Below are 15,378 nucleotides of genomic sequence, written 5' to 3'. Positions count from 1 at the left end.
CAAGAACCTTGAATCTTTACATGAATGCAGAGAGAACCTGTCTGAGTAGCAAGAGGCCACCATGCATGGATCAGAGACGAGTATAGACGTGCAGGCGCGTGTGCATGCGTACACACGTGCTCAAATGCATATGTTCATAGATGCGTACATGATGCACAAGCAGGCAATTACCAGAGACGAAATTGAGTTCATTACGTGTAAATCAAAGTCTGAAGTTGAAATAAGTTTTCTGGGGAATTGTAACTTAGCAATTGACCTAATGGGTTTTCCTATGGGAATCAGTTTGTAATCTCATATCATTGGTGTGGGGGAAGAAGGCCAATTTGTTGCAGTGCTGTTTGCCGCAGGTCACCGATAGATTGTCTGCCCCTCCTCGCCTCTCTTTTGCTATGAATCCTTGGTGTACGGCTACTCAGCGTGTCCAGGGTTAAGTCTTAGAATGTGAGAGCTGCAGTCTCCATGCTGGATTTTTCATTTCCGGTCCTGCAGTGTCTGCATAGAGCTCGCAGATGTGACTCTGCCAGCTTCAAAGTTCAGAATAGCTGGAAGCAAGGCTTGCCACGTGCTGTATGGCATCCGTGACCCACATGACCCACCCTAGGCACCGTGGAGGACCGCTCAGCCCTGCCTAGCCTCTTCCTCCCTTCACCTGGAGAAATCCACCTCTGGTGGATGTCACAGCCCTGTCTCTGCACCACCTTCACATGTATCCATGGTTCCACCCTCCCGCTCCCATCTAACGCTGCTCCTCTGGTTTTGTCTTCCTCCCATTGCTTCCTTATCTAAGTGCCCTGGCATGGCAGAGCTTCTTGTGTTGGGTCTGCGGATAGGGGCAGTGACACAGGGGTGTGGGCCTCGTGTAGTTTAACACTGAGAACAGACCCGGACCTGGGCAGGGGTGTGATTCTTTAGTGAAACGCTGCCCTCACGTAGACCAGGCTAGCCTCAAACTCACAGAGATCCACCTACCTCCCAAATGCTGGATTAAAGGCATGTACCACCATGCCCAGTCCTATCCCTTTTCAGCATAAACCAGAAAAGACCCTAGCACCTGTCACTCCAGCCAGGCTGAGCTTGCTTCAAGGACTGCCCTTTGGAGTACAGATCTTGAGAAAAAGTCTCCCTGGTCTTACTTTGAGCGGTAGGAGGTGGTACTTTCCATCAGGAAGACTGGGATGAGGATGAGGCTGGAATCCAGCCAGCTCTGCAGAATACAGGCCATGGCCCACATTCTCCCAGGAGCCATGGACCGAAGCCTGTCTTTTCTCCAGACGGGCCAGGGTGACGTCACCTCACTGATGAAGACCTCTCCTGCCACCGTCACTCCCTCCTTAGAAACACTGCCTGGAAGGCCTTACTGCCTACAGCTCTTTCCTCGTCCCTCTTGAGGGCATTTTTGGTTCCATTGTCCTCAAACATTTGAGTCATTTCTAATGACAATGATTAAGAGAACAGGAAGCCAGGCTCTGGGAACACAAGAGGCCTAGAAGAATGGGTGATGTTTTAATAAAGCCCAGGGTGACAACGGGCGTCCATCCAGGACTGTGGATAGAGAGGCAGAGCCAGTGTGTGGGATGCTGTGGCTCCAGAGGCAAGGAGCTCAAGCAAAAGGATTGTGTTTATTTGGTTTCTTATTTTACTATGACTCAAGAGTTTGTGTAACGAGGAGGGAAGGTGTTTATGTGAGGGTTCTCTCCAGAAACAGAACCAACAGAATACATCTAAATCGCAAGGGGCATTTATTAGATACAGATACAACAATGGCTGTCTGTACACAGAAAGGACTGACAACCCAGTAGCTGCTCAGCCCACGAAACTGGAGGTCTCAGCAGTCCTAGCCTGTCACTGACGGATTCCTGGAGGCTTCCTGGAGAAGGTCTGGTCTCTAGTGCCTGTTGAAAGGACAGAGAAACAAATGTCAGCAAAGGCTGGCTACAACATTGGTGGAGGCAGCCGCAGAGTAGATACACTTACCAGCAAAAATCAAAGGCAGGCAGGCAAAAAAAAGCAGCCTCTGCTCACTCATCTTTAGGTCTGGGTGGTCTCCAGAAGCTATCCACCCTGGGATAAAATCTTCTCTCATCTTGTTTGTTCTTTAAGACTCACCAGAGGCATGTTTCCTAGTTTTCATCCCGGATACAGTCTAGCTGACAACCAAAATTGACCTTCACAGACCGGAAGCAGCTTCCTCGTTGGCTCAACCAAGGGAAGTCATCATTAATGTTGGATGCTCTGCGTCCTCCCCGAGGCCCAGAGAGGCCCTGACTGTGGGACAAAAGACAGGACTCCCCCACCTGACAGGGATCAAAGTGAAGGTGCAAACACCGCCTGGAAACCTCAGGAAATGACTCTTACTTAAATGACGCCAAATGCGTTTAGGGAACATCTGCTCCTTGGCTTATTTTAGAGAGGTGAACATGTGGCAGGAAGGCATGCCGGAACTATGCAGGCAGTAATTGGAGTTGATGGAATGCTGGAGCAGAGTCACCCAGACTGCCACAGAGAACAGCGGGGCCGAGGGATTTCCATAGCGGTGACAGAACACTGGACAAAGTCCCCTGGGAGGGGTTTCAGCCCACGAGAGCTTGACTGTGGTGTTTCTGGGCCATGGTGAGACAGAACACATCAGTGTGGGCTATGTGGGGGAGCAGAACTGTTCACCTCCTGATGGCAGCCAGGAAGGAAGTGGGGGGAAGAAAGGGAAGGGAAAGTGAAGGTCCAAGAACAGCCTCAGGGAGCTCTCCCTTCTAGTGTTTCCAGCCTGGCAGAAATGAATAGATTCCAAAGTGACCCTTTAATGTGAGCTTTCCAGGGACCCCAGAGTCCTCTGACCCTTCTTTCTTCACCCTTTCTCCTTTCCCATTTTATTTTTCTTTCAACCCATACTGACCTTGCTTCATTTTTCCATGTGTGTGTCTGTATGTGTGGTGTGTGTGTGTGTGTGTGTGTGTGTGTGTGTGTGTGTGTGTGTGTGTGCATATTTTTACATGCACGTGGGGGCCCAAGGTTGATATTGGAATCATCCCCCATCACTCTTCCATCGTATTCACTGAGGCAGGACTCTCAATCAAACCCAGAACTCACCAGTCTGGCTACCCTGTTTGCTCTGGGGATCCCCTGTCTCTGCCTTCCAAGGCCAGAAAGTAGGCAAGCTGCCAAACCCACTCTATGTTTATGTGAGTCCTGGGGATGCAAACCAGGTCTCATGCTTGCTCAGCCAACTCTTTAACCACTGAGCCACCTCCCCAGACCCACATTGCCCTTGTTTCTGTCGCTGCATACAGAGCAGCGCCAAACTTAGGGGTCTGAAGCACTAACCGCTGTATTGCGTGCCTGGATTTTCTGGGCCAAGAGTCAGCCACACTTTGGACAGGTGGGTCCTGGTATTAGAAGTGTCACTCATTCAGTGAGAGGACTGCTGGAAGTGGCTTCCGTGCTGTGTTGGCAGTGACAAGGAAAACCCGGTGGGGACTGCCCACAGCAGCATACATATGTGGCTTCTCCAGCACAGGGTCCATGGACTTCACACACGCCCCCTACCCTGAAGACTTCCAGGAAGGATGTCCCATAATCCCACCACCATCATGGACATGGTTCTCTTCTCTTATGGATAGGAATCTCTTCCCTGGGAGCAGAGGAGATGATTCGGTTGCTGTGCAAGCATGAGGACCTAAGTTCAGTACCCCAGAACCCATGCTGACCAAAACACCCAACCAGGCTTGATGGCTTACGCTTGCAATCCAAGTTCTGTCTGGTCCTCGGGACCTGCTGACCTAGCCTACCTGGCTATTCCTCCAGGCCAATGAGAAACCCTGTCTCAGAAAACAAAGTGCAACATCTTGCCTTCACACACACACACACACACACACACACAGAGAGAGAGAGAGAGAGAGAGAGACAGAGAGAGAGAGAGAGAGAGAGAGAGAGAGAGAGAGAGAGACTCTTCTCAGTGTTGATATGCTTGCAATAGCTGGTGCTGGCTATCATTTCCCTTCTGTGGAATACAGCGTCACATTTTAGACATGCATTTTCAATCCACAGTCGCTACAGTGGTTGATACAGGACACTCACATGACCTCAGCTTTCTAGTCCCGCCCCTTTGCATTCAGACCTCCAACCAACCCCATCCTCAGCAGTCACTTGTCTTCTGTTCTAGGCGTTTTACCTTCGATGGGCTACCAGGTAGAAAAAGGAATTCAATATGGAGTCTTTGGACTCCTTCCTAGTGGTGCGATGCATGCAATTTGTTGGTTGTTTGGGGACAGGGCCCCGTGTAGCCTTCCTATGTAGCGGAGGCTTGCCTTGAACTCTTGATTCTCCTACCTCCCCCATCCCAAGTACTGGGATTACAGTACAATGTATTTGGGGGATCAGATGTGTTCCTGTGTGAAAGCAGATAGTTCCTGTATTTTACCCCATGTATACTGGTTGTTCTTCCGGTTTTTGTGATTTAAAATACTCTGAGAAAGGCAACTTAAGGAAGAGTTGACTTGGGCTCACAGTTTGAGGTACCCTCCATCATTGTGGGGGAGGCATGGCGGCAGGAGCATGAGGAGCTGGTCATATGACACCCACAGTCAGGAGGAAGCAGAGAGACGGATGCTGGTGCTCAGCTCACTTTCTCCTTGTCTGTCCAGACCAGGACTCCTGGGAGGGAGCTGCCCACGCTGAGGTTGGGTCTTCCCCTGGCAGTTAACACAGGCTAGGAACTCTCTCACAGATGTGCCCAGAGGCACCTCTACCAAGTGATCATAGATCCTGCCCACCGGATAATCAATAGTAACTGTTGCCCCAAAGGTGCAGCCCCTTTGTCCCCCATCCACCAGTGGCCTTGGGGTTGGCAGGAGACCGTAACTGCCATACACACTGCACCCAGCCTGTGTGGGCTTCAGTTCTGACTCATCTCACAGAAGACCCTTGGGCCACCATTCCTGCATGTTGTCACTTTGTCTGGGACACAGCGATCTTCCGTAGAAGCCTGACGGTGATAGCTTTGCACTGAAGCCTGTGATCCAGCCTGAGTTGGTTTTCACGGAGGCGTGAGGCACATCTAGAAGTTCTCTTTATATTTTGATAGGAGTGCCCAGTTTTTGCAGAATCGTGTGTGCTGGTCAGAACACCAGTTGGTACCTGTGTGACTTGTTTCTGGATTCTTCTCTGTGGCGTTGACATTGTTGACATCGTATTCATTCGTTTCCCGGGTCACCTGTTTTAGTTACTGTAGATTTATACATCTTTAATTATGTGGAATTTATCCAGTTGTTGTTGTTTTTTCTTAAAAATCAGTTTAGCTGTTTTAGTTCCTTCATTTTCTCCTGTAAATTGGAAATCGCCTTTTCGGTTGATGAAGAGTGTCTGGCTGTGCGTTCGATGGACCCCTGTTAACTAGCAGACCAGTTCAGAGAACAGTTCTCTTACCTGCCTGATCTTGGAGTCCATCAATATTCTCCCAGGCTGTTTATTTAGAGTTGGTGTTTAAGTGGTTTTTGTAACTTTCAGATTATAGATCTAACACATTGTCAGGTTTGTATTTATTTCATATTTTCATCGTTACTTTAAATGGGACTGACTGACTCTGTGTGTGTGTCTGTGTGTGTGTAGGGATCACATGTATGTGCACACATGCGTAGAAGTCAGAGGTCAACCTTAGGTATCACTCCTCAACACGCAGTCTACTTTGTATTTGTGAGACACTCTCTCCCTGGCCTGGAGCTCGCTAGTTTGTCTAGGCTGGCTGGCTACAGCTCCTCCCACCCTCTTAAAGTGGGTTTTGGCGACCTTAACCCAGGCTCTCCTGCTCTGCATAGCTGTCTCCCAGCTTCCTAAATGGAACCAATTTTTAAATCTCAATTTCCAATTACTTATTGCTTGTGTTTAGAAACGGAGCTTTGGCCTTGCAGCCCACAATCTTAGCAGCCTCTCTTAGTCCTAGGAGCTTTCCTGGAGTCGACGTGGATTTTCTATGTAGACGGTCATATTGCCCATAGGTAGAAAGCACCTCCCCTGTTGGTTTGCCTCCTCCCTTTTTCTCAGCTTCACCAGACTGGACTTGTGGGATGTCTTCCACCCTCCCTCGACCCTGATCTCAGCGCAGCACCTCTCAGGCGCTCATCTCCGGTGAGATCACAGTCGCAGGTGCGCTAGAGATGCCCTTTATCAAGTTTGCCGAGCTCTCTTAAATTCCTTCTTGACTGAGTGGTGTTTTTTAGTGTTATCATCATGATTAGATCTTAAAATTTATCCAATGCTTTTCCTAACCCTATTAAGACTGGGTTTTCTTTATTAAGCTGATTTGGTGTTATGCCAAGATTGATGGTCAAATGTGAAGCAACTCTTTTGTTTATGATATAAACCTCGCCAGATAAGGGTACGTTATAACTGTGTTATAAATATGTTGCTGAATTTGATCTTTCGGCGTTTTCTTATTTGCGGTCTGAACTTGCATTCACGAGGGGTAATTGTCTTTTCTTGTCTGTAATGTTATTTATTTATTTATTTATTTGGGTGTCTCAGTAATGATTTAGATTGCTTCATTATTCCTCAAATGCCCGTTGGGATTCTCAGGTGAAACACCAACACACTTGCCCTTGTTCCTCTGTGTGGGAAGCGTCCTGTTTCTCCACCTGCAGCTCCTCTAGAGTCACCTTTAGATGTCATAGCAAATTTTCCTAGCCCAGTTGCGCATTGGCCATCCCTCCCTTACCACCCTCTTTTCCCCTCCCCTGCCCTACTCTCTCCTCTCCTCCCCTCCCCTCCACTCTCTTTCCCACCCCTTCCTCCCTCTTTCCTCTTCTCTTTTTTCATTTCCCTTCACTCTCTCCTTTCCTCTTCCTCTCTTCCCCTACCCCCCCCGCCCCGTCTCAATGAACAGCACTATTTTTCCTTGTATTTGAGACTATGTTACCCCTCCCCGATGTGTTCAGATCTCTGTGGGCTTTAGAGAAACCACAATTCTATTGTTTGCCAGGCCTTCCTTTTTCTCAGTCACTCTGATATTCCCCAATACAGTCTACATCCAGGCATAGCTGGCCTTGGGACTGTTTTTAATCCATGTGGTCCACATGGTACTGAAAGGGAACTTGGGCAGTTTCCTTGTGATGTGTGGAGGGAAGGACTTGGGGAGGCCATGGTCATGGGGGATGGCAGAACAGATTTGGGGAGGCCATGGTCATGGGTGATGGCAGACAGAAAGAAAACATGGACCTGAAGAGTCGGCTGAGAGAACTGATGGATTCTAGATTCTTCCATCTCTGCATGAAATGAGACGATGGAGAAGAGCTATGGAGATGAGGTTGAGAGAGAGAGAGAGAGAGAGAGAGAGAGAGAGAGAGAGAGAGAGAGTATTTGAAGCAGGGTTATCTAATCCACGCTACCATGTAGCTGAGGATGACCCTCCTGCCCCTTCTTCCCCAGCGTTTAGGCTATGGCACCTCATCTGGCTTATGTGGCACTAGAGGTGGCTTCATGCGTACCAGGCTGTGCTCTACCCAGTGAGCAACAGCCCCTGCTCTATGCTGCCACTCATAACAGAACCATGTCCTCAACCTGTGCTTTGTAACAGGAGATACTTATGTGTTTTTCTTTACCTGGAACCTAAGGATCCTTTTGGCTTCTGAGCCTCACTGCGCAAACAAAAGAACCAGGGTGTCCTCTCTGCCGTGAGAAGACTAACGGTCAGGCAAGGTGGGTCATCCCTGCTGTGAGGGACACTAGCATTATGTCCCTGGAAGCACAGCCTTTCCCAGGAAGTTTTCCCGTCTTTGTGACCACCGTATGTAAGAGCAGCCACTGTGTCGGGCATTTGAGCCCTGTGCAAGGGGGCCCAGCCACCTTCTCAGTCCACACCACTTTCTATCCGTGCCCTGCCTGGGCTCCTTTGTAACTCCATCTTCCTCAGGCAGGAGGGCCATTCTTCAGGACCATCTTCCTCTCAAGGTCTACCTTTCTTCCAAAAGTCACCCTAGAAAGCTTCTAGAACATGTCACTCAGTTTTGTTGTTGCTGTCTGTCTGATAGAATGCAGCATACAGACATCTGAGAGAAACAACGAGAAGGCGCTGGGGGAATGGTGCTGGAGAGATGGCGCCTCAGCTTCAGGCCCCTGCCACCAAGCCTGAGAGGATAGGAGACCTGACTCCCACAGGTTGTCCTCCGGTCTCTACATAATCACGGAGGTACTCACATGGCTCCTCCCAATTAAATACATGCCATTTTAAAATTTAAAAAACATCCAAAGGAGGAAAGCTTTATATAGGTTGAGAGGTTATGGTCCGTGGTCAGTTGGCGCCATTGTTTCTGACTGGTCAGGCAGGGCATCATGAGGGAAGGGTGTGGTGGGGAACATCTGCTCACCTATCAGAGGGACCACACCTGAAGCAGCAAACTGCCTTTGTCCAACAACAGGGCAGGCACCCTCCCCTTGAGTAACCCCTAGCATCCTGGAAACATGTTCACAGACACAGGTGGAGTGTGCTTTCCCAATCTCCGAGGCGCTTCTTAACTTCTCAGTCCAATCAAGGTGGCAGTCCAAAGCCGCATGCGTGTCTGCTCTGCTCAGCATTCCAGGACCGTCCTCCAGGGCAGGTGCCCCAGGAAGGCATCCCTGGACTCAGGAGGTGTTCAGCGAGTGTAAGAAAGAAACGACACAAAGCAGATGTTTTCTTTTACTTTTAAGATTACAATAAAATTACATCATTCCCCTTTCCCTTCCTCTCTCCAAACCCTGCCATATGCTCCTCTTTGCTCTCTTTCAAATGTATGCCCCCCTTTTAAAAAACCAATTGTTATTACATATCTATATGCTTGTTCGGATTTTGCACCCTGCTCGGTGTGTGTGTTACTTGTAGTGTGTTTTGGGGCTAACCGTTTGGTATTGAATGTACATTCAGATATATCCCTAAATACATAGGTACACCCTGCTCAGTGTGTGTGTTACTTGTAGGTGTGTTTTGGGGCTAACCGTTTGGTGTTGGCTAATAACTGATGCTGTCTTCCCCGGGAAAGACTGTTTCTCCCAGGCTTCGCCTTCCTCAGTTGCCTGTACTGCTGTGCGTATGAATGCACAGTTCTACGCATAGGAGGAGTGTGATGGTTTAGAACCCGCACACAAGCCAGTGAGCAGTGTTCCTCTGTGGCTTTTGTCTCCAGTCCCAGCCTGAGCTACTTCCCTCTGTGGTGAACTGTGACCTGGAAGTAAATCCTCTGAGTTTCCTGGGCAGCTGGGAGGGTGACTCATTCTGTAAAGTGCTTGCCTTAAAAAGACCTGAGTGTGACCCCCAGAACCCACTATTAAACAATCCAGACATGGAGGCACACAGTTATAATACCGGAGTGGGGAAGCAGAAAGTTAGGTCCTTGGAGCTCACTGGCCAGTTTATTCTAATCAGCAAATTGCAGGTCTCCTTCAGTAATCCTCTTGGGAACCCGCATGGGAAAAACAAACCAAACCAAAAAGCAATAAAAGGGGCTGTAGCTATGGCGTAGTGGTTCATAACACTTGTTCTTGCGGAGGACCCAGATTCAGTTCCCAGCACCCATATGGCAGCTTAGAACTATCCATAAGTCGAGTTCTAGTAAATCCAGCACCCACCCTGACCTCCATGGACACCAGGCACACACATGGCACACACATGTACATGCAGGCAACACACCCATACGCATAAAGATAAATAAATCTTTTTTTTAAAAAAAATAACATGGACAGGGCCAGAGGAACAACACCTGGGGCTGGCCTCTGGCCTCCACGAACATGTGCACCCTTGCACACAATTGCAGCTACATACAAGCACGCATTCGCACACAGAGAGAATTCTAGTCCCCTTTCTGTCACTATGGTGACGCCACTAATAACGTCACACCATGATGTCACTAAAGCTCCTTAGAGCTTTGGCTTTGCTTCCAGGTCACAGTCTGTCACTGCAGGAAGTAATTCAGGGCAGGGGCTGGAAGCAAAAACCCCGGAACACTGCTCCCTAACTCACACTCAGCTACCTTTTTTTATGAAACCCAAGCTCACTTGCATAGGAATGGCGTTGCCCACAGTAGACTGGGCCATCCTACATCAATCACCAGTTTCCCCCAGACTAGTCTTCCCAGGCTGTGTCAAGTGAGCACTAGATGCTACCTGGAGAGGGGGAGGGGAGCTTGGAGCGTAATAGCGAGTGGAGGGTCCTTCTAGATGAAACCTCGCCTTGACTGTGACTATTGGAGGTGGCAATCAGGGCAACTGAGGAAACTGTAAAGGTTTAGTGCGTTGTTAGTCTCAGATGTGTGGGAAAGGTCCGTCTGTGGGATGAAACGGTGGTCTGGAACCGTTTCCCACCTCTGCCTTAAGGAAGAAACTCTCCCACAGAAAATGAGAAATGGCCCAATTCTCCTTTGTTACAGGAGTGTTAGCGTGGGAGACGTTCCCCTCCCTTCCCATCTGCCCTTGAGTCTTAATGGCACTAAGGTTTTCTTTTTGTCTCCTCTCCCCGTGGTGCCTTCCGCCTTTTGTGCTGCCCTGCACCTCCACGCGGGAACAGTGCCTACCGCACCCCCACAGAACGTGCAGGCTGAAGCCGTGAATTCCACCACCGTGCACTTCCTGTGGAACCCGCCACCCCAGCAGTTCATCAACGGTATCAACCAGGGATACAAGGTACCTGCCTGGTCTGGTTTGGGGACCTCTCGATGGTACTCATGGGCAGTATTGATCACATCAGACACTGGGTTTTACCCTTCCTATGTCATCGAAAACCCAGGGCAGCAAATCCAGAGTAAGGCAACCTTGGTGGGGCCACCATCTGTCTGAAGTCTGACCAGTTATCCCAGGCCAGAAATTTGAATGATCGGTTGCTAAGAGGACACAGGAGAAAAGGCTATATTTTGGATTAATGCAGTTCAGGGAAAGCTGGGAGATGGCTCAGTCAGTTAAGTGCTTGCCATGCAAGCATAAAGATGTGTGGTCCCTCAGACCCTATAAAACTAAAAGATCCATGCATGGCAGAGCACATCTTTAACCCCAGCACTGGGGAAGCAGAGGCAGGAGATCCCTGGGGCTTGCTGGCCATTCAGCCTAGTGGAATGAGTAAGCTCCAGGTTCAGTGAGAGACCTTGCCTCAAAAACTAAGATGAGGAGTCACTGAGGAAGACACTCAATGTCAGCCTCTGGCCTCTGCTTGCGTGGACACCCATAGGCACACCTATACATGCACACTGGCATACACATGTGCACACATTCGTCTCATGCACACACACACACACAGAGTCCTCTATGTGAGATGATTGGAGTCAGCCTTATCCAACCACTTCTTCCTAGAAGGGAATCCTCTGGGCAGAACACAGAGTCAAGGGCAGGGATTCATGAGAAGGAGGTTCCCACCCAAGGTTCATGAGACAGGGGCTCCCACCTAGGGTTCATGAGAGGAGGTTTCCACCCAGGGTTCATAAGAGGAGGCTCCCACCCAGGGTTCATGAGACAGGGGCTCCCACCCAGGGTTCATGAGGGGAGGCTCCCATCCAGCGAAGAGACCATTTTGTTCTTGCCTTGAGGATAGTTCTGTTCAAAGACTGGAGAACAGAGAGCATGGTCTGGGGTACCCTGCCCGAACTGAATTAATGAGCAGGCTCTGCTGCCAGGTAAGATGGACTTGGGTGCACATTCCAAAAACGTAGTTTCTTTCCTTTACAACAACTTCTCCTGGTTGGACGTGGGAGTCTGACTTCATTGTACAAAAGTTGGTTCAGTAACCCCTTATCAGGAGACTTAGGGAGCCCTTCAGAGAGAAGTGAGTCACTAATGCGCTCAGCTTCAAAGGGTGTCTTTTTCATTTGGTTCATTTTTCTCTTCCCTTTGGGCTCAGCTCCCTCAAACGCTTGTTTGTGATGAGGGCAGGCCCAGCTAGGCGCCTTCTGTACCTCTGCTCTTCCTCCGGAGTATCTAAGGGCAGATGCTTTTTTTGAAGGGAAATTCAACTGATCAGGGCAAAACTCCATCACTCTCGATTCTCCTGCCAGGTCTGAGTGGCAAGAACACTGCGCATGTCTGGTGGCTGGTTTGTCAGTTTGATCTGCACAGATGTGTTCTGTGTCCTGCTGCCCGCTGGCTTTCAGAACCAATCAGATCTGGAGATGCATGGTGTCAAGAGACTACACATACACAACATTGCCAAATCATGAGAGTGGCTTTTCCTGGAATGTCCACATGTACACACACACACACACACACACACACACACACACACACACGTGCACACACACACATGCATGCATGCACACACACACATATACACGCATGCACCCATATATTATATTTCTTTTTGGTTTCTTTTTTGTAAGACAGTTTTGTGAGGATCAGGCTGGCCTCAAGCTCACTGTGTGGCAGAATATGGCCTTAAACTCCCCGTTTTCCAGTTCCTACCTCCTTAGTCCTGGGGTGACAAGCATGTGCCGCCATGTTGGAGTCATGTGGAGCTGAATTAGAACCCAGGGTCTTTTGCTTGCTAGCCAAGCTCTCTACCATCCCTAGCCCCTGTATATGCCCTTTATTTAAAATTCTAACCTAGCTCCTAAAATCCAGCCCAGGAAACTAGTATAACAAATCATAAATCATTAACGTTGTTCCTATTGAATCATTTTGAGCCAGGATAGATAGACTTCTATCTGGAGAATATTTGTGTTTATCTTCTTATGCTAATTCGTTATTAATAGATGATATCATCTTTGCCCCCATTATTAAAAAAAAAATCCATGCTCAGTAGTATCCTAAGAGAAGATGGAAGTTTAAGTCCATTACTGTAACAAGAGTTAAGCAGCCATTTCTTTCATATATACAAGTGTAAATGTACAAAAATACATGAGACACATTTTAAACTCAACTTTTTTGAGGTGGGATTATCAGAAACAATAAGATATATAGCCAGGCCTTACTGCCTCAGCTACTTGTGAGACTGATGCTGGAGAACCACAAGTTCAAGGCCAGTCAGGCAAACTTATTAAAACTCTGTAAAGTGGACAGGGATATAGCTTATCTAAAATACACCCCAGTGAGTATAGCTCAGTGGTAGACCACCTGCCGAGAATCCCCCAATGAGGGGCTGGGGTTGTTGATCTGGGTAGAGTGCTTGCCTAATATGTGTAAAAGTCTGGGTTTTATCCCCAAATATGAGAAAGAGAAAAATGATGTGGGATTTCTAGACTTATTGAACTGTGACTATGCTTTCTCTAAAGACATACTACTAATTTTACTAATTGTAAACTATACTTTGGATAGACAGTTAAGTGAAGAAATGCAGTTTAAAAGGGTCCTTTCTTTTGCCCTTCCCTCCCAGCTCCTGGCATGGCCAGCAGATGCCCCTGAGACTGTCACTGTGGTCACTATTGCTCCCGACTTCCATGGAATCCACCACGGCTACATAACGAACTTGAAGAAGTTCACAGCCTACTTCACATCAGTCCTGTGTTTTACCACGCCGGGGGATGGGCCTCCGAGCACGCCTCAGCTTGTGTGGACCCACGAGGACAGTGAGTATCCCTCTCCTGTGCTGAAGCCGATCCTCCCAGGGCCCATTGTCAAAGGTTGTCACGTCACTCCCTGGAATGGGTCACGGGGAAGAAGACACACAGAAGTCAACAAAATTACTTAATACATTTATATATTAGTTTGAGACTCAATGCCTCTATATGGTGTGTGTGTGTGTGTGTGTGTGTGTGTGTGTGTGTGTGTGTAAGTCCGGTATCTTTCTCAACCACTTCACCTTATATTTTGAAACAGGTTCTCTTAATGAACCTGGAGCTACCCCAAAAGACTGGGCTGGCTGAGCAGGGAGCCCTCGGGTTCACCCGTCTCCCCCACAGAGCTGGGCTGATAAATGTACCACAGGACACCCAGCTTTTTAAAAGTGGGGCTGGAACTCAGATCCTGGGCCTGGGGTTAAAGCCGTTGCCAAGCAAGCGTAAGAACCTGAGTGGGGTTAACCAGACCCACCTAAGGGCTTGGTGAGTGTTGAGGCTGGCTGTGGTTTCAGCCTCAGAAGGCAACAACAGGGGATCGCCAGGTCAAGCAGCTCGTAAGACTAGCCACATGGGAAAGTTCTGGGTTTGATTGACAGGCCTGACTCAGTAAGTTAGAAGAGCCTTGATGACTCCTAACATCAACTCTGGGTCTCTACATGCACACGTACACATACACACCACACACACTCACTCTGTGCACAAGTATGATATCCCCGTACATGCAAACATACGTAGAGCCACACACATCCGTGAAATAAGAAAACCAAAGCTAAACATAATAAAATAGAAAAAGAACTCGGATCCTCAGCAGAGACATCTCCCCTGCTCCTAAACTGCCGTTGTAAGTAGGCAGGAGCCCTATTTGTCCTGTTTAGAAGGATGTAGCACCCTCGTGAAGGTGGCAGTGACTCCGAGGGTGCAGCTTGTCTGGGCTCAGGCCCTGGGTCGCAGGCATAAGCTTCACCAGCTGTAGGTCTTCTCCAGAGCCCCAGAGAAGCAGTAACCCGCTGGGGGAGGGTCGCAGTAAAGGGAGAAAGAATATAAATTGAAACCTAGCTATTAGCAGAGTTAGAGGACAGCGCGTTTGGGCAAGAATCCAGGAAGCTGAGACACTGGGGATATAAAAGGAGCAGAAAGCTGTCTCTGCTACTACATCGATCGCAGAAGAACAAGCTGCTTCACAAAACCCGTCAGAACGTCTTTCTGGAAGCTTGTGGTGGGGGAGGGGGATGGCATGGCCCTGACAGCCGTGCTATTTTACCGTCTTCTACTGAGAGAAGTGGCATTTGTCAGTGTTTCAGCCCCTCGGTGAAGGCTCCGCAGTCCTCACCCCCATGAGGGCGGCTTCCGAGGCTGCACCTGTTTTAAAATTCATTAGCTGTGTTCGGGGCTTTGTCATGGTTCCAGGAGGGAGCGAAGTGCTGGCTGCTGCTTTTGCAGCCAGGCTGGTGGGAACCTGTGACTGTCTTCTCCTGCAGGCCAAGTAAGACCCCTGACTTCCCCCCACCTCCACCCGGGAACCCTCAGTGAGACTGTTCCCAGAAGGTTTGCAAGGGAACCCACGGGAAGGGACCTCGAAGAGAAGAGTGCTCCCTCCTCAGCTAGCACAGGTCCTCCCCTGAGAGGACTACAGGAACCTAACAGGAAGTGGGTTGACTCCTCCAAACATCTTCTCTTCCTCTTAGGTAGGATGCAGTGGTGCAGGCCTTTCGCTGGCACTCTCTCTAGCTCCTGAAAAATCCTTTGGGAGAGAAGTATTCAGAAACTAGACCTCTGAGTCAGGTGAACAGGCATGGGCCCTGGCCCTAGGCTCCATTTCTGGCTTCCAAAATGTCCTTGGGTGCAATAAAAGCCAGACTCCTGGCTCCTCTCACTGGAAGATTCT

The 15,378-nt window shown here is 49.0% G+C and overlaps 1 protein-coding gene across 1 annotated transcript in view; it reads left to right on the top strand.

Moving 5' to 3' along the window:
* Sdk1 (sidekick cell adhesion molecule 1) overlaps nt 1-15,378 on the top strand; it is a 944,655-nt gene that overhangs the window by 765,990 nt on the left and 163,287 nt on the right. The window contains exons 18-19 of the mRNA XM_087903322.1: nt 10,523-10,638; nt 13,310-13,502. Of these exons, the coding sequence (XP_087759448.1) occupies nt 10,523-10,638; nt 13,310-13,502 (309 nt within the window). The remainder of the gene's footprint in view (nt 1-10,522; nt 10,639-13,309; nt 13,503-15,378) is intronic.

The sequence above is a fragment of the Myodes glareolus genome, chromosome 2 (assembly GCF_982192425.1).
Source record: "Myodes glareolus chromosome 2, mMyoGla1.1, whole genome shotgun sequence".
NCBI lineage: Eukaryota > Metazoa > Chordata > Mammalia > Rodentia > Cricetidae > Myodes > Myodes glareolus.
The sequence above is the reverse complement of the archived record's forward strand: the minus strand, read 5'-3'. Positions and strand labels throughout refer to the sequence as shown.